The sequence below is a fragment of the Spermophilus citellus genome, assembly GCF_964194105.1.
Source record: "Spermophilus citellus genome assembly, chromosome: 5".
In the NCBI taxonomy this organism is placed as follows: Eukaryota; Metazoa; Chordata; class Mammalia; order Rodentia; family Sciuridae; genus Spermophilus; species Spermophilus citellus.
In genome coordinates, this window is record NC_138186.1 from 67,320,536 (window position 1) to 67,341,047 (window position 20,512).

General features: G+C 39.1%; 1 protein-coding gene across 1 annotated transcript in view; it reads right to left on the bottom strand.

Annotated features, from left to right (window-relative positions):
• The window catches only part of PKHD1 (PKHD1 ciliary IPT domain containing fibrocystin/polyductin), a gene marked incomplete at its 5' end in the record, with an annotated part of 435,617 nt that overhangs the window by 254,987 nt on the left and 160,118 nt on the right, over positions 1 to 20,512 (bottom strand). Inside the window, 6 exons of the mRNA XM_081295270.1 lie at positions 1,525 to 1,637; positions 11,697 to 11,827; positions 12,121 to 12,177; positions 14,385 to 14,510; positions 17,555 to 17,746; positions 19,967 to 20,124. Coding sequence (XP_081151396.1) covers positions 1,525 to 1,637; positions 11,697 to 11,827; positions 12,121 to 12,177; positions 14,385 to 14,510; positions 17,555 to 17,746; positions 19,967 to 20,124 — 777 coding nt within the window. The remainder of the gene's footprint in view (positions 1 to 1,524; positions 1,638 to 11,696; positions 11,828 to 12,120; positions 12,178 to 14,384; positions 14,511 to 17,554; positions 17,747 to 19,966; positions 20,125 to 20,512) is intronic.

The following is a 20,512-nucleotide window of genomic DNA, read 5'->3' on the forward strand; positions in this document are numbered from 1 at the left end:
CTTCTTTTAAAAGGAGCAAGTATGGGGCTGGGGATGTGGCTCAAGCGGTAGCGTGCTCGCCTTGCATGCGTGCGGCCCGGGTTCGATCCTCAGCACCACATACCAACAAAGATGTTGTGTCCGCCAAGTACTAAAAAATAAATATTAAAAATTCTCTCTCTCCTCTCTCACTCTCTCTTTAAAAAAATAAAAAAAATAAATAAATAAATAAATAAATAAATAAATAAATAAATAAATAAAAGGAGCAAGTCACGAGCCCAGCCTCTTCTCTAAGACTATTTTCTCCTTTGGGGTCCTGAGTCAGACTCAGCAGCTTCCTAAGATCTTTGCATTGCCAGTTGCTTCAATCTCTTGGAAGTTTAAGTGCTCTGTCTATAGAATTCTCTCCAGGTACAACAGGTACAGTCTGACCTGCTGCCTTCTCAAGTGACTTCTTCTTTCCCCTCACCACCAAATTTTCATGATCCAAAATGCTTACACAATTACAGTAGCTAAGACAAGCATGTACTATAAGTATTCATCAACAGATGAATAAATGAAGAAAATGTGGAAAATTCTGACAGTGAAATATTATTTGGCTTTTACAGAGAAAAGAATCCCCCTATTTGTGGCAATGTAGATAAACCTAGAGGATGCTATGCTGGATGAGGTTACATAACACTGTTAGTGGTAATGAATATGCTTGTAGTATAGATTTGACATTGGTTTCATGGGTGTATACTTCTCTCCAAATTTATCAAGTTGTACACACTACATATACACAGCTTTTTGTACACCAATCATGCTTCAATAATGTGATTAAAAAAATAAATTGGTAGCATTAAATAAGAATATGTAATGGTCAAGCAACCCGGGTAATGGTCCCCATCAAAGTCTTTTTCGTAAGTAAAGACCATGAGACTTTACTTATGAAACTAACTAAAATGTTGGGAACATTCTAGTCAACCCCTTTGTCCCAGAGGGAAAATGGAAGGTGGGGATGAACCCAGAGGGATGTTACTGAAGGATTAAAACTCAAAGACTAAAGAACCAAGCCAAGAGCCTTAACACTTTTCTAGCATCTGTTTAACATAGAAATTTTGACCAATGCTTTGGTGCTTTTTCAATGCCTGTTTAACATAAATTTTGGTCAATGATCATAATCAAAAATCATACAGGCCCTCAGGCTAGCACACCAACAGGGGTTTTCTGCTATCAATCTCCCCTCTATCGTGGGAGTGCTCTCTCTTATTTTCTTAACTAAGTAAATCCTTCTCCATTCACTCTTCTCTTCTGTTATTGCACATGGATTGTATTCTTCAAATTTGTGAGAAAAAAAAAACCCAGAAAGCAGTTGGTGAAGCCTATGGCCTGCATAAACAACATCCACCAACAGAAGCAGGGAATATAGTCTCATCTCAAAACTCCAGTTTCAGCATCACCAAATATCAAATGAAAATGTCAAAAGTTTTCCCCTCGTGTGAATGTCCCAAAGAAAAAATGCTAAGTCACAAGCATTTCACATTTGAATTTTCCCAAAGTTACCTTGTACAAGAATGTGCAATGTTCCGAGTGAATGACAGGAGCGGAGCTTGCGATGTTTGGCTGGTCACAAGATGAAAAAAGTATCCATAACCAGCAGCACACACTCTGTTTCCCTACAGAAATCATGAATAATTTTTTAAACTGAAATATATTCCACATATGTTGAAGTTGCTGAAAAAGAAAAAACTCTTTATTTGCAATGATTCTACATTTTTATACACTTTGTGTTAACATGCTGAAACTCTTGTGGATTTATTTTTCTCCCTCAGGATCAAAATCTTTTTCACTCCCTTTCCTCCAGGCAGCTCACCTAGACCATAATTTGCACACTTCAAGAACTAGCATCTTTTATTGTCTACCTTTTAAATTTGCACAGTGAGAGGGTTACATGCGACACTTAATCTGAGCCTCTCCTCTATGATATACACAAAGATACACAGTCAATGGTTTGGCTCTGAGCAGAAGGCCAAATGATTGAGTTAGCCATGCTTGAGTTTGAGACATAGTGGCGGAGTTCAAGTACAAGCCAAATCTCCTCAATGCCCTCTTGTGCTGCTTAAATTATTAAATCATCTTAATATTTCTTTAAAGGATTTACTATCAAAATAATTTAGTGTCTTTTATATTTTCATATAAAATCTAAATTCTCTATTGGACCATTGAGTTTGGGAATCTAATTTTGCACAAACTAAACATATGAGATTATTTTTATAAATTCTAAGAAGTTTCTATAACATGTTTGTAGCTATGTAATACCGTGTAAGATAGCTAAGAAAATCGACTTTCTAAAGGGTTTGATGGTGTACACAGATGTATTTTACTTAGTTTATCCAATGTTTCCAAAAATTTTTATTTTATTTCCAACATTTTAAAATTAGGAGACAATATAAAAATTCAGACTTTTAGCTTTTCTGAATCCAAATTCTTGTGGGGTGGTCCAGGATTAGCTGGAGATAAGAAGGACCCACCTTCTTGGCCATGGATTATCTTTCTGTACTCCCCACCCTTCTGATTTTATATACTTATGATGCTTTTGCCTAAACCCTGTAGACTTTTGAATTTTCAACCTCTAAACTCCAAGCACTAAAATAACTGGCATGTTGGCTATTCCATGGACGTTTCTATTGACCCTTTCCTGAATTGCTTCTGAGCCCCGCCAGTGGCAGATGCTCACATCTCAGAAGATTCTATCCTCTCTCTCTTCTCCCCAACATCAGGGAGACAGAACTCTGATTAAAATCAGGGACCCCATCAGACTACTGCACTAGGGTGACACTGTGGGTGGGAAGAATGAAGGCTATCGATGGAATTGCTGGACTGCTTCCTATGTCACTGTACACATATGTGCCTCCAGCCTGAGAGCTTGTCTGAGGCCAAGACGTTCATGTCTAGTGAGGGAATCCAAGTTAATAACAGCTTGCTCAGCCTGTTGCAGGCTACACTTGTTCCACCCTAATACAGTGAGTCTCAGAGGCTCCCACATGGTTTTGACCTTATCGAGGTTTGACATAGTTGGGGTGGTATGGGGCAAAGAGCACCCAGGGTGTCCTCCCTGTAAGTAACTCAGTCTCAACAGCACACAGTGCAGGGCTTGGAACACTCATCCTGAAAACAGATCAGGACACGGAAAAGAAAAATGGGGATAAGGAAGAATTGTAACACCATTGACCCAGCAAGGCATTAAACACCATTCTGTAAACAACACTTCTATGCAACTCCTGCCTCTGTGCTGGGCTCAGTGGCATCTACACTATGCACATCCTCCTAAAACCACTTTGGTTTTTTGTTTGTTGGTTGGTACTGGGGATTGAATCCTGGGGTGCTGAACCACTGAGTCACATCCAAGCTCTTTTACTTTTTTATTTTGAGACAGGGTCTTGCTAAGTTGCTTAGGACCTTGCTAAGTTGCTGAGACTGACTGTGAACTTTGGATCCTCCTGCCTCAGCCTCCAGAGCCACTGGGATTACAGGCATGTGCCACTGTGCCAGGCTAGAACCACTTCTTAAACTTTAATGTATAGTAGTATAAAGTTGTCAGATTTAGCAAACAAAAACAGAATTTAGCTGGGCATGGTAGCACACATCTGTAATCCCAGCAACTTGAGAGGCTGAGGCAGGAGAATTTGCAAATTCAAACCAGCCTCAGCATCATGGCAAGGCACTTAGCAACTCAGCAAGACTCTGTCTCTAAATAAAATACAAAAAAAAAAAAAAAGTCTGGGGATGTGGCCCATTGGGTAAGCCCCACTAGGTTAAATCCCCCATAACAAAACAAAACAAAACACTGAATTTCCAGAGAAATTTGAATTCCATATTATTTAAATATCCATAAATTGGAATATAAGTATATTCTAATCATGTTACAGAAGATGCATATACTAAAAACTTGTTTGTTGCATATCTGTAATTTAAATTTGGCCAGGTATGCTGTATTTTCTCTGGGAACCCTAACGTGAGGGTATGCAAGAGACAGATTTCTAGGCCCTACCACGCAACATTCCAGTTTAGCAGATGGCAGCATGATGAAGAGATGGGGACACAGGTGCCCTCTTGATCACAAGATGCTCTGATGGTTGTGATGTATGTGATCTTTGACCCCATTTTGAAAATGACTTTCCTAGAGATGACTGAGAGAGCAACAATGTACTGTGTAGTTACTCATCCTAGAAGATGTTCAAAGAGGAGAGAGACACTGGAAAAGATCACTTCTTGGTGATTTTGCCATGAGTTGCTTTGGAAACTCACTACAAATAGAAATCACTGCTGAAAACTGAAGGAGGAAAGAAACCTAGAAAATCAGGGTAGGAATCTGTTACTAGACCCTAAGCAAAAATAATGTCCAGTTCTGTGTAAGTTCAATTTGATTCTTTTCCTTAGACGTATTTTTATATTTTCTAAAAGAAGTTATTACAAAGTATAATGATAGTACTCACCTTAAACAAAGATTTATAGAGAAGCCATTTTAGTCCAGTTGCCAGATTCAAGTGTCTCATTGATTTTCACAATTCTGTGAGGTATGTATTATGATTACAAGTGTAACAGAAAAGAAACCCACACTCAGGAATGCTGGGTAACTTTCCCAAGGTCAGAGAGTAAATAATTGCCAAAGCCAACTCCAAGTCAAACTGGGAAATGATAGAAACAGTGGTCTAGAGTAGATCTGTAAACAACACTTCTGTGCAATTCAGAAGAGCCTATCCTCTCTTTCTTCTCCCTGACATCAGGGAAACAGAATGCCAAACAGTAGGGTAAAATATACACAGCAGAGCAGAAAGCAGAGTCTGGTGACCAGGCTGGGAGGAAGGGGCATTTGCTGTGGCCTTCCAATCATGAGCACAGCATATGAAACATGTTCTCTGCAAAAATTGGTGGTTTTGTGGGCATTAACAGAACACAAATGAACTGTACAAGTAAGTCAATTCTTTGAGGTGTGTATCTATTCTCACCATAAAGACAGTAGTCTAGCCCTTCAGACACAAGGTTACCTGGTAAACAGAACTAGGGTAAGTGATATTGCTATATAAATACAGATTCCTCCAAAATTATAGAATGCTTTTCAGGTCAAATTTAGCTAAGGAGTTTCTCTTTCCACACCCAAAATCCAGACAATATAAAATCCCTTCCACCCTCATCACATAGAAAAGAAACATGGTTAGGTCAGAGTGCAGAGAGAGACTTGAGGGAAAAGATGTGTGACATTTCCCAAAGGTAGGCTAGGAATAGATGTGACATTTTGATGCACATTATGCTGGGATTCCAGAACTCTCCTTCTCCATAACATCCTCATTCCCTTTAAGTAATATTTTATTGACTTTAACACATAAAGGAAATAATAACTTTAGGTCTTACTAAAGGTATATCTTTGACCCTGAGTGACCCACTGGCAGCCACGATGTAGCAGCATCCTTGACAGAAGGGGAGCTTGAAGACCCTGCTCCTCTCTGGATGTGTCACACATTCCACAAGGGACACATACACATACACACATGTACACATAGCCAAGCACAGCCCCCGTGGGGAAAAAATCTGAAATAGGATTTTTTACATTTTTTTTTCCATTTGGGTCAGGATTCTGGGGATTGAATCCCAGGCCTCCAAAATGCAGGGCAAGCAATCTATCTCTGAGTTGCATCACCAGCCATTTTTTTTTTTTTTAAGACAGTGTCTCCCTCAGGTTAACAAGCAGGCCTCAAATCTGTGATCTTCCTTACTCAGTGTCTTCAGCAGCTGGGATTACATGTATGCAACATCCAACAATGCACTATTTCTAAATAACATGCACTATTTCTAAACCAGTACTTTTCAGTTCCCTGACTCCTGTCAGGAGGGACTAACATCCCAATCCCAGGAGGGCTTCAGGCTCTGGTGGAATATGAAGCAGAACCAGAGCTCACCCTGAGGCTGGAAGTCAGATGAGCAGGCGGCCAGGTGAGGGGAACCAGCTCACGTCAATGCAGCCATCATGCTGTTACTGAACTTGTGCTTGTTGTTCACTGTGGGCCCCGGAAGTTCTCCTATCCTGGGTATTAGTAAAAAGACAGCCATTCTTTATGGTTTTTACTCAGTTGCAGAATAGTTGGTTTTTTTTCCCCTCTGTGGACTAATTGACCCATTCTCCACTGCACTTCAATATTTTGATTCTGAGCACTTCTCCATCTTCCAGACGTCATTTACAGTGCTTGTCACAGGTATCACCATGTGGTACTCAGCAAAAGTGGATTTTGGATATCAATGATATTCAGTTGAATTACTATTCAAGATGCTAACATGACTTCAGGGATCCAGGGTCCTCTCTAAGCCTTCATTGATCTTAGTTTATTGCAGGACTTGTCAACCAAAGATAATTTCATTCCTCAGAGAGCATTTGGAACTCTCTGGAGACATTTTTGATTGTTACAACTCAGAAGGTAGAGGAAAGTGCTATCTGCAGTAAGTAGAAATCAAAGATAGTGCAGCACAGAGGACAGCATCCATCTCAAAGGATCACCTGGACCAAATATCAGCACTGCCAGAGCCGAGAAACTGTAGTCTTCAGTCTACACTGGATCCATGAAAATAATCCATACCTATTTTCCAGTAGCCCATCTCTAAATTTTGATGGAATTCCATATTTCCAACTTAAGCATGAAGATATTATCAGTTATAAAGTCAATGCTTTAAAAATAGTACTTGGGCTGGGGATGTGGCTCAAGCGGTAGCGCGCTCGCCTGGCATGCATGCGGCCCAGGTTCGAACCTCAGCACCACATACAAACAAAGATGTGTCCGCCGAAAACTAAAAAATAAATATCAAAAAAAAAATATCTCTCTCTCTCTCTCTCTCTCTCTCTCTCTCTCTCTCTCTCTCTTAAAAAAATAGTCCTAATGAAGTGGGTATCCATATGTTTTTAAGCAATCAAATCTGGCCTTATGCATGTCAAAAGTACATTTAGTAATATTAAATCAGTTATCTCAATTCTTCTCTATGCACAAAACAGAGTATGCACTAATGAGTCTCAAGCCCATGAAGAGTCTTTGTCTCTGAATGGGCAAATATAAATGCCCAGTATATATCTTTGATCCTCATCAATACACAAGAAATGCCATAGCTCCTTTTCCCAGTCATGATTAACTGCTAAAATCTTTCCCTTCAGAGTAATTGTGAATCCCCACCTTCAAGAAAACCTGTGCATAGTGTCCAGCTCCCTATCACACAAGTGATCACACCAAGACCCACACCTGTGATCCTCAGGCCAGAGAGAGAGGTTTTTTTAAACCCACCTTTTCTGAAAGCATACAATGAGAACTTACCCTGAAGGCTAAAATTGATGATCTCACTTGGATACACACTTCTACTTCATTACCAATGAAATGACAGTTCATTACCAAGACTTTATGAAAAGGGGAAAGTTTTCAACATTTCAAAAATATAGTCTATGGCTTATAACTCTTTTCATCACCAATGCCAGCACCAGTGCTCAGAAAGCATGCATTTTTAGCTAATGGCTGGATTTGTTGACTCATCTGCCCTAATGCCATTAGCGTTTATGGAATATTTGCGTGATCACATATAAACACTTTCCAGGTGCATTGTCAGGTCGGCAGGAGATTGCAACTGTGGTCCTCTATCAGTCGATAAGTCTCACTTTTCTCATAAAAGAAGCACATCGACAGTCAGATCACATTTCTTTCCAGCCCTTTTACTCTCAATTCCAATTGGGTATGCTACAAACGATTCATGAGGAAACCACATATTTATGCAGGCAGCCAACGGCTTGTGGGGAAGGGTTTAAGGCAAGCAGGGAATTTTGTGTGGAAATCAATTCTTTGCGGAAGTCAATGTATTATGGACATTCAAGCAAGAGAAATTCCAGAGAGAAATTAACTGCCCAAGTAAGCCAGCTCCTTGAGGTGTGCATCTATAGTCACAAGAAAAAAGTGAGTTAACCCTTCAGGCAGCTCTTAAATATGCATTAGCTATTGAGTGGAGAGAGCCAGAGAACTGAAGTTGGGCCTTTAAACACAGAATTCCTTACAAAATTGATTCACAAACCAGAACAAATTCCCCTCAAATTAAATGGTGTCTCCAAAGGGCTCTTCTTCAGGATTTTCCCACAGACTCTCCTAAACAGGAGTCTGCTCAGAGAAAATTTCCAACACCTACATAAACATGGGAGACTCTGATGCTCTGGACATGAGCTGTCCCTTGTATCTGAAAGCAAAGACTGTCCAGCCTGAGAAGATGGGGACAGTTTCCCATAGGTTACATCTTCCAGCAAGACGGAGCCTCTGGACAGATACAAGCAATGCTTGTGAAAGGAGCCACAGACACCAGTGCTGAGGGAAGACAGACTTGGCATGAAGTTTGCCAAGAAACCACAGCAATGTGTGGAAGAACTGCCACCTTTTTCTAGAAAGCACCTCAAAGGCCTATGAAGGAGTGTACAAAGGACTCCCACAAGGCCCTGGGAGACTCCAACAGGATATAGCACCTGAGTTCTCACGGGTCAAAAGGTGCAGGACTCAGAATTTGCTTTTCAGAGAAACTGAAGCTGGAGAAGTTGCAGCCTGCAAGGGACACAGCAGACCATCTGTAGATGTGTAAACTAAATGGAGATACTGCACTTGAAATTCCTTTGTACCCTGCAGAGTAGAAGGTTACTGAGTAAACTGTAAAGGTGGCTGACTAGAAGCCAGAGTGAATTCCTTACACTGTGGCTGAGAGAAAGGTCCAAGGCTCTGGGTCAGGACAACTGAGGAATAATATAAATCCACAAACTATTGCATAGACTTAAGTTCTCTTCTCCTGCCTGTCAGGTCAGAGATTTCAAGGGAAGACTCATGCACATGGAGAGAGAAAGTTTAGGCTCCTGGGAATGCTGCCAAGACACAAAGCCTAGGCCACCTTCTTGATGTCTAAATAAAGGCTTTTGTTTAGTTCACAGTATCATACCAGTGTAATGTGCTGGTTTTGATATTGTTCCATGACCAGGTGGTGGTTACGCTATCACTGGTGGAAACTAGGTGATGGGCATATAGAAACTCTCTTATATTTTTGCAATTTTTCTAAGTTTGAAGTTATTTCAAAAATTTAAAGTTTAAAATAACGAAGACAGTCTGAATTAAACATACTAATCCACTGATACACAGGCTTATATACATTCTCTCAAGGGGCAATTTGGACCTGAACCAGTCACATAGCTAAACGAAAACCACTACCCATGAAATAGCTCCTCTTTCTGTTCCACACACTACAGATATATACACACAAACACACATATACATATTACTATCATTGTTGTCTCATACCCCTTTGCAATAAAACTACATTTCTAGAATATATTCTTCAGAGTACTTTGTGTATCATCCAGAAAAGAAACCCTCAACAAACACTAATTTATCACTTGCTCAATAACTGAAATGACCTTCAATGACCCTCAAGGTCCAATGAAGCTTATAATTCTTATGCTTTTATATTTATGCCCTGTTGGGAGTCGCCCACGCTCCAAAGACTAACTTCCCCATCCCCCAAGAAGAGCCATCCAATGGTGAGCCCTGCTGGCTCACATGATCCTTACCCACCAATCAGAGCCCTGCTAGCTCACATGATCCTTACCCACTAATCAGAGCCCTGCTAGCTCACATGATCCTTATCCACCAATCAGAGCCATGCTGGCTCACATGATCCTTACCCACCAATCATAACCCTGCTGGCTCACATGATCCTTACCCACCAATCAGAGCCCTGCTGGCTCACCTGTTCCTAACCACCAATCAGACTAGTCCTGCTGGCTCACCTGATCCTTACCCTCTAATCAAAAAGCACCCCATGACAATTGTCAAACCACCCCTGGCTCTATAAATATGCAGAGCTGTTCCTCAATAAATGGGCATTTGCTCCGACGACAAGCCTTGTTCGTTCTTTCATGCCCAGTTATCACCCTTGTCTTCATTGATGGCACAGTCCAGACAATAGAACACAGAAGATACAGCATATTAGAAAGCCAGCAACCTGGCTGAAAAATTGGGCTGGACTTGGCAAGATTTAATACTGACAGATGAGTCCAACAGGATCTAAATGCTGTCACTGGTTAAACTTCTATTTCTCAATCATCAAAATGATTTTCAAATTTTAGATTTGATTCTTTACTTTTCTCAGCTGAGTAACTTTCAGCTGAATAACCCCTGATAAAAGTTGTGCTTACCCATTCAGTCCTCCTTAGTCGTCTGCATGAGAAACAAATAGCTTATTGTGAACTCAATTCTTTTAATTTTTTTAATTGGCACATTATAATTATACATAATAGTGAGAGTCATTGTGCCATATTCATACATGTACATAACATAATTTGACCTATCTCACTCCCTCCGTTCCCTCCCCTCCAGTTTTTCCACAGGGGATCATTCTATAGGTCAGTCTACAAAGGCTTAGGAGACCCACCAGCTATTCAGATGGTTCTCTGGCTCACAGCAACTATAGGCAGCTTGATACTTCTTCCTATCAGTAGTGGCCAAGAGACCTGCCTGGGAGAAAGTGTACTTCCTACACAGTGAGGCAAGGACATCTCAGCCTCACTCTGAAAGATGAGCTGGGCAATCTCAAGGGTTTCCCTCCTCTAGGCATTTCAATGTAGTCAAGAAAGTACATGAATACATGGTTCTTTAGACCCCAAGCTTGCTGTGCAACAAGCCTTGTAGTGACCAACAAGTTAAATGCAATTTGTCTAGAGTTTGGTTTCTTACAATGCATGCAGTTCTGCCTCCTTTCCTCCCTGGCATATTAGCCACCCCCATTAGGCGCCTAAAATGGTGTGTAAATGCTGTGCTTGGAATAAGCACAATTAAGAGTCTAAGGAGGACTGAACGGGAAACCACAACTTTTATCAGAGTTATTCAGCTGAAGGTAATTAAAAACAGATGCTTGGTGAGAAACATGCTCATCCTCAGAGTTCCTCAGAAGCTTGGCAGAATTGTCATGGCACAGAAGATGCTCAGAGCAGTGTCCTGGAATACCATGGCCCTGCCCCCTTGCATAGACTGTGGAGGGGACAAAGTCACTGGGAAGGAAGAAATTAAGTGGTCTTCCACTATTCTGAGGCAATCCCTCACTCACAGTTTCTATGATTAAACTGTACACGGTAATGTTATAAAGTTGTTAAAAAGTTGCCAAGAGAAATTAATGTTTATTTGCACCAAATAAGTGGGGTTAAAAAAAAAAGCAAGTTGATTACTTCATCCTCCTGAAATCTGACATGATCTCATACACCTCCTTATTCAATTTTGTACAAGCTTAAAAGGCAACAATATGGTCACATTTAACATAGCAAAATAGTAAACCTGTTGGTATTGGAAGCAATTGGTATTGGAATCAAGAGAGATAAAAATCAGCATTCACAGTGGATAATTCAGAGAGATCATATGCTTTGCGTTAATCTGAATGTCTAGAAAATAATCAATAACTCCATTGTTATGTTCCATATAAATATTGCTCCAAAGAGTTCTTTATAGGAGCCCTGAGAAAATGATTAAATTTATTCTGAAGTGTTGTCTAACAAATACAACCATAAATTAATTTCTTGATATTAATGTAGAGCAAGCAAATGTTTCAAATCATATGTTGCTACTCTAGTGAGCTTTTGGAGTTAAATTGTGTGCCCTTAGCTCTAACCCTCCAGGGGGAGAGGAGGCTCTTACCTCTATAACATTGGTGGGACTACGGATATAGATGCCAGATGGTGTCAACATTTCAGGACTGGAGAGGCCTTCAGCACCAGAAACACTGATGATCACATTGTTTCTTATCATATTTCCCTGTTCTGACCAGTCTAATTTCAAAAAAGATAAATCAAACCCAGGGAATTCACAAACACAATCAAAATTTGCACAGCTCAACACTGGATTCTACTAATAATATCAGAGTCCACAAAATGTACTCTATATGTAGATATGTGTCTATTTGTAGATATAAATATAGATACATCTTTAGAAAACATTTAGTATGCTGAATAAATTGGAGACATCTAACATTTTGCCATCAGGTCTCTGTATAAAATATATAACAATTGAAAATGGACTGTAATAGATTTATAACAGACTTAAAATCAATTTATATATTTACCATTTTTTCTTCCAGGAATGGCTTTCCAGGAGATATAGCTCATCACCATGTATGTCCCTGAGAACAAAAGACCATATCAATTCAGCATATTTGATGCCACTCAGGAAAACATGAGACACTGCAACCTATTTTCACTTGGGGTATTGGTTGTTTTAATTTTATTTTTATGTTTTTATCTATAAACCACATAAAGAAATATAAATCGTGTGAACATGTTAGTTCTAGAGTATTATGGATCAGAAGTTTACTTTAAGTAAAAAGAAAAGCAGAGTAATTTGTCTTCTATTTCACTACTTTGGAGACTTACTGTCTCTATTGTCAAATGCTACACAACCTGTGTCAGTACAGTCTCAGCCCTAGATATTCAAATTGACCACCAACAATCCACAGGTCCCCTCCTCTCTGAAGGATCTGGCATGTCCTGGAGGAGCAAACAGGATGGTACCAGGGACCCTCAAACCCAATGAGATAGAGAGGAAGAGAACAGAGGAATATGCCTGGGTCATGACACGTAGAGAAAGATTCATCACTTAAGCCATATCAACAGGGAACAGCTCAACAGAACCCTGTCCATGTCATTTCAAAGGTCTTGGTTTGCAAACTTGCAATGACATAGAGTACTTTATATAGAATGTGTTAACAAACAAATACTTTAATTCCCTCATTGTGATACACTAGATGTCAAGAGCCTATAATTCATAATATCCAAGGAGAATTCCTCCTGGGGGCTTGCTTTATTGCCTGATTAATGTCCGTTACATATCACTGGGATCTCTTCCTGAATTTCTGCTGAAGGTGTCACCCTTCCTTTTACACAGACAAAAATAAAAATAAAGAAATCCAATGTTGGTTAGTTTGTCTTCTCTTGGACTCCCTTTATATAAACAAAAGATTTTTCCTGCACCTAAGCATCTCCAATATCCTTAGCTCTGTGCCTTTTAGAGCTGGAGTTTGTTTTAAAGCAAGTTTATAAGATCCATATTTCCTCACTAAACAGTTTCTCTCTCAGGATTAGAACCTTTACAGCTTTCATCTCAACAGCTGTTCTTAAATGTTACATACATTTTCCCATTGATCATATCACAGAGTTAAATACAAGACACTATTTAACAAATACAGTTTAATCTAACTTTCAGTGAAAATCTCTGATTTGCTTTTTTATTCTGATACAACTAGACTCTTTTGCTCATTAATTCATACATTTCTTTCAACTGATGGACCTACAATGCACTAGTGGTTATACTAAGTACAATGTCCTCATGGAATCTGGTAGTAAAATGACATTCATCAGATGGTCACAAATATGACATATAATTTTAAATTGGTGACTGTTGATTGGTGTTTAAAGAGCTTAAACAGAAGCACTTAACTTGGGGGTTTGATGGGGGAGGATCTTGCACCAGATAAAAGTGTGGCATGAGCAAAGGGAATAACTTGTCCAAAGGCCCTGAGGCAGAAGGAAGTGTGATCTTTTGAAAGAATAAAATAAAATAGATCAGCCTCATTAGGGTGCAGAAGGAGAAAAAAAATAGCAAGACAAGTTTACAGAGATTACCAGGCAATAATCACTAAAAAGCCCTTTTAAACCAGATTATAACTTTCCTGTTATATTCTAACAACAATAAGAAACTCTTAAAGGGTTTTAAAAAGAGGGATGATATAATCCAATTTGAGATTTTTATAGTTGTATGTACATTATAATTTATATCTAATAGAGGGATTTATTGTTATATATTTGTATATGCACACAATATACCACTATAATTTGGCTAGTTTTGTTCCCCCCTAGTACCTCTCTTTTCCCTACCCTCCTTACTCCAAATTGAGATTTCTAAGGATAATAATTCTAGGTTTTGCAATGAACTTTAGGAGACAATAATGGAAACAGGGTGACTGTGAACTTCTCCAGCAAGTCATAGGAACATTTAAGAAGAGAATTTAAGATTTTTTAAATCCTTGGCCAATATTCAAGTTTGACAATCTGTGAAATTGTACATGGACATATTCATCTGACTTAGAATTTTAAAATTTCTGGCAGTAAAATTTTAATACCTCCCATTATATAGTTGATAGTTTCATCTGAAATTGAAAGATCAGTTTCCCATTGATAAAAGTTTAGGAAGCCAATCAGTAATAATTAAACTTAATAAGAAAGCTAAATGTTTTTTTATAAATTGGGAATTCAATGTTTTAAGAGAATTCCTTGTGGAAAACTGTGCATCCTACTCAAGAATTCTAAAATTAAACAAGCTTGTTTTACTCACCCACCAGCAGAGCATGACCTGAAATCTTGTAGAACACATTACTGTCCACCTTCAGGCCCAAGGTCCTGTATATGCTGAGACCTCTGCTAAAGGAGCTCCTTATAGTACAGCCCTGGACATAGGAATCTGAGCAGGAAAGAGTAAGTGTCATTCACAGTGGGATCTCAAAGACTTCTTAGATTCTGTTGGCCATATTCACAGCAATCTACACCATGGCTAAAAATATTTTCCCACACAATAAGGGAACTCAGTAGAGGAGACAGAAGCAGCAATCAAATCAAGAAAATGGGCAACTCAGGATATTGGCCTTCAAAGATAAAGAGGTTGAAATCTAAGGATCAAGTATTAGGAAAGAATCACCCAAGAAAAGAAAGGATCTTCAAACCACAAAAGAATACATGATGTTAAGAACTCTACCTGGCCTCCTGATAGGCATAAACTCTTCTCACAGCATGGAAGATGAGAAGTGAAAGACTGTGGAGAGTACTGCTTATGGATCAACTCTGATCCTTGAAAACTGCATCTTGCCTAAGGAAATGTGGTCATTATTTCTTGAGCTATAGATTAGTATATACAAATTGCCACGCAACAATATTCTTGGCCAAAGATAGTCCGAGATTCCTATTTCACAATGTTAGCAAGGCCAAAAGCTGACCTGAGGATCATAACTCTCACATTTGAATATGGTAGGCTTATGAAGCTAACAGGGAAGTGTCCTCTATTATGCTATAAGGAATTGACATTTTGGAAAATTGTTAGTCTGGCTCTGAATCTGCGTTCTGTATATATGACCCCCCAAATCAAATTATATGGCCTAGATCAGTCAATGAATAAATATTTACTGACTATCAGCCACAGTCATGCACCACCTAATAACTAATGACGTTTCTGTCAATGATGGACTGCATATCAGATGGTGGTTCCATAAAATTATAATGGAGTGGAAAACTCCTATCTGCTGGTGATGTGATAGCTATCATACTGTTGGAGCACAAGACATTATTCACGTGCTTGTGGTGATGGCTGGTGTGAAGCAACCTTCTGCTGTGCCATGTATATAAAAGCACAGCACAAATAGTTATGTAGAGTATATAATACTTGGTAATGACAATATATGATTTTGTCACTGGTATTTGTATAAAACAAAGTTTTTAGTATAATCTTTTTACTTGTAAAATAAAAAAGTTTGCTGTAAAACAATATATCAGTAGCAACCTCATATATTTCATGTTTAACCTCCTCTCTTGATTGCCTCAAGAAATCACATAGAATGATGTACCTAGACCACCTATGTTGTATAAGTAGACTCTGATGTCCATACAAGGAAAATTACCTAAGGATGCATTTTTCAAAACATTCCCAAATTATTAATTAATGCACAATGGTATATATTTAGGAATTGTTAATTATGCTAGAGATGTAAAGATGAAGAAAACTAAGATGAATTTATGTATCTTTAGTCTGATGAAATAAATTGACATTAAAACACTAAAATAGTTATTATGTAAATAGTTAAATTATAAATCCTGAAAAAGGAGTTTGGTATTATTACCAGGTACTAAGAGATGGAGATGACAAATATTTGGGATACTGGAAAGGTTAGTTTTGTTTATGGAATATTACTTTTAAAATTGAACTACCCAGAAAATTCTCAACTGTGATACCTCATAGATACTACCTCCCCGTGTCCCTCAATCTCAGCTTCCTTAAAACCAGGGAACCTCATATTACTTATCAGGGATGCACTATGTAAATTACCGCACTCATATCTACTTTTTTCAGAAACAATGGCTGTTACAGATTTTTCCAAACTGACTTTCCACCATGTCACCCCAGGAGAACATGCCTGTCCATCTAAATAATCAGTAATAACAAATGTATCTGAATAGCTCTTGTGAGTGGAACTTAGGGGACTGGTAAACTGCTGAAAGCACTATGCAAAGATTTCACCATTGTAGTGGCACACACCTGTAATCCCAGGGACATGGGGGGGCTGAGACAGGAGGATCACAAGTTCAAGGTCAGCCTTAGCAACTTAGGCTCTGTCTCACAATAAAAATTAGAAAAAGTGGCTGAGATTGTGGCCCAGTGGTAAAGCACCCCTGGGTTAGATCCCCAGTACCAAAAATAAATAAATAAATAGATAGATAGATAGATAGATAGATAGATAGATAGATAGATAAATAATTTCTAACAACTTTTAATGATACTGTCAGTGTCAATTTACCTCACAGGGCACGAGAGCCTTCCTGGAGGCCTAATAAAAGGTTCTTTGGTAAGCATGCCAGACAGAAATATCTAACCTCTGGGCTACTGTGTTACCTGCCCTGTTATGCAAAGAAACATATCTGCATTTTAATAGAAACTAACAAAGAATAATATTTTTTGGTATGGGGCAGGGGGCTCGGTGTACAGAGGATTGAACTCAGGGGCACCAACCACTGAGACACATCCTACAACTTTTTGATCCTGGTTTCAGAACTTTTATACTTTAATTTGATTACATTCTTTTTTTCTGATTTTGATCTCATTTTGCATCTGGAGGTTCTCACCTGGATTTTATCCTTCCTGTTTCCTGCCTAAGATCTGCACCCCTGCCTATTCCATGTTCCCAGGAAAAGCACCTGGTCTCAGTCATCTTTTCCCATTTTTCCAGATAGAAGATCCTTCTGAGTTAGGACAAATTTTCATAGAAATGCCTTCCACTATTCCTGGACTCCCAGAGTGTTTATTATTTCTACTATTCAATAGTGATCTGCCTATAGTCACAAAGCTAGTGAGTGGCAGAAGCAGGAATCAAAGCACAGGATTCTGTGGTTCACTCCACAAGTACCATACTTTCTTGTGATTTTTCTCAAAGTTTACTCCTTGGATTACTTTTTACAGAATAATAAGGTTCTATAATTAGAATTTAGATCCATAGGCCCACCTTAGACAAGACTTGTTAGGGAAAGGTCCAGAACTCTGAATTTCAATAAGCTTCACAAGTTGCTTGTTTAGGCACACTAAAGTTTGAAAACAGTGATCAACAATATAAGCAATTATCTATCTCTGAATCCCTCAATTCCCACATATTACTTATCATGACACCTGCATGAACATGAGAAGAAAGAAAAGTGCCTTCAAACACAAGTGAAGAAGGGAAAAGAGAAGGTGTAGGTCTGGCTCACCTCTCATAGTGCCCACCAGAGTGAGTGAGCTCATGTACTTATGGAAGGCTTGTCCCAAGTCTCGGAACTCCACCCCCTCCAACTGGACCTGGCTGGGTTCCTCTGGGGAGGACCAAATGATGACTCTGGCCCCCAGATCCCTGGATCCCAGTATCTTCTCACTCTTGGAATACAAACAGTGCTGCAGGTTGCCTGAAACACAGGATAAGATCCAGAGGACCTGAAGCAAGTAGAGCATACCTTTAGACAACTCCCTCCATTGGAAAGGTACTGTTGGCACCAAGGACAAGCCATTACTGTTTATTTCATTTAATAGCTTTCACGTTTACTTTGATTCCTTTCTTTGGATTATTCATTAAAAGATTCAATAACTAGGGGATGATGTTGTCTTTACTGCTTCCAGAACCCCCCAAATATTCAGCTAAATATTGTCACAAAGTAGCAGATTGCAACCCACAACCAACCTAAACAGAAGCTGATTTCAATCCCCAAATTCCACTGGAGGGAATGCACAGTAAGATGACCTTCAAATGGTTCACAATTTTAGGCAAGAGATGTGAATACTGAATGTTGTCACAGAACTTTTTACACAATCCAGTGGGTTTTTCCCCTTTGCTGAACTATTTTACAATTTAGGGACTTAGCAATAAGGCCACCACAGAATGGCAAAGCAAGGGCTGCCTCTGCACATCTCCTCCTTCCCCAGCTGTGCCACTAGTTGAGGACAGCAAACTACCTGAACCCAAAAGACACAACTCCCATGGCTACAGTGTTGGGACCTCAGGATCCAGAATGCTTTCTGCTGACACATGATTTGTGGGTGTATGAACTAATCACAGGATGGAGAAGACATCATATCCTGAATTGATTTTTTATTATTCATGTTAATAAAACAAGAATTAGCAATGATACAAAATAATGTGTCATTCCATAGTAAATTTCAGAGTTGGCTTATTTGCTAAGGCCCAGAGGATGAGGACATAAGAGACAGATAATGAGATGTATTTGCATGTTTTATCATAACTCTTGGTGCTTCTAATAATGTTTTCAAATGGTCAGGTCTCCTATGATTGGCTTTAGCTACTGGTGCCTAATATTTCAGCCCCACCCAAAGGCTGAGTGACTTATTCCGAGGATATTGTAGTTACATTTAAGATTTATGATGAAATGAGGAATGCTTTCCATTAAGAGTTAATGGATCTATAATGACTCAGACCTGGAAGCAATGTCACATTGGCAGCATGACCGAATACAATATTTTGCAAAATGTAATCTGAAAAAACCTATATGAGAATTATCAAGAGAGTCTGAATAATACACAGATGGCAATTTTGCAGAATACTTAAAGTTGACAGTCAACTGATTCTAACCGACTATTTCCCAAACATTGTTTTAGAGAATGACATATTCATCAGTGGATGACTTGGGTGGAGGGGGATGAGGTCAATATCCTTCTCCATATACTGACAACACCCTACCTAGTCATATCATATCTACATGCACCCATTCACAGATACCACTCAGATCTTTGGCTCTCATCTTGGCATTTCTTCCAGCTTCTAGATATTACCAAACATCTCTTCGCCGTTGCTGGCCAGCCATCTCAATTTTGACATGTACAAAATTAAACTCATGATCACGACCCTCCCACCCCAAAACCTGCTCCTCTTCCCATCTCAGTAAATAGCCTCATCATCCATCCACCGCTCATGCCTGGAAGTCATCCTTGACACCCACACCATCCTGGACCAAAGTTGACAAATGATGTCTTCACAACATGTGAAAGCCTCATAATCTACAGCCTGGGAAACCAAAACATAACCTACTAAACTAACCATCCCTGAAATAGATGTTTAATAGGCACATCAGTGTGATTCAGTGCCTGCTATTCTACTAGAAGATAAATGGACTTTTCCTACCACTTACCTAAAGTATGTGGTAGTTCACTCAGGAAAGAAACCCCAACAGGAGCGGGAGCACAAGCCTAATCAATAGGAATGTGCTGCTCGAGCCTGGGATTCTGGCATTAGGGTTTTCTTGAGAATCTTAGAAGAAGCTTGGAATCAATGCTAAGACTTTATTTGGACATCTAACTCAGAAATGTAATTCAACTCTCAGGTTTAATTCTTCAACAGGATTTTTTTTTTACACCAGAGAAATAATTAATTTACTATTTCTTTTGTCATTTGTCCCTTTCTTTCTTAAGGTCCTTGAGAATTATGGAGGTATGGAACGAGAATTTGTCAAGAGCCTTCTGAAAATTACAGAATTTTATGGACATTTAAAGGTTAAGGGCTTATTCCGTTTTGAAAGAGGTCAATCATAGCACTGTCACATATCATTTGATGGTGAAAATTTGGTTTTACTTACTGAATTTTCCATTACTTATTGAACTTTGAAATAATTCTCTACCTTCTGCCATGTTGGCCTCTTGACAGGAAGCCAGGAATGTCTTCCTCTCACTAGTGAGATTTCCTTGTATGGTAATACGCCTGCTGAGCAGAGCCACTGTGACCTTTAAAATGCGGTGTTCTCCAGCCACCCAAATCTCTGTGAAGTTGTGAGAATATCTGAAAAGAGAAAAAGAGGAATATACATCTGAAGATGTCACCCCTAATCTTATTCAGAATGGTGACAGTAAGCCACCAGATGAGTGGGGTTCTTCCTTTGAGGATCTGTTTTACAGAAACTCAAATTTACAAGAGTGAACTGTTACACAAATATATAAGAATTAGAAACTGTGCTGATTATTGTACTATCCAATTGATATAAGACCAAAGTTTGAGAGTTTTAACAAGAGAAACTTATTTAAGTAGTCTTAGTCTTCAAAACATCTCAAGCTTTGTAATTTTCCTGTCAGAATGTCTAGCATTATTTAATGTTAAAATACATCACTGAAAGATCAGTGTCCAGACCCCACACAGTTAAAACCTCCTCCTCTTCCACGTGAACCTAGCC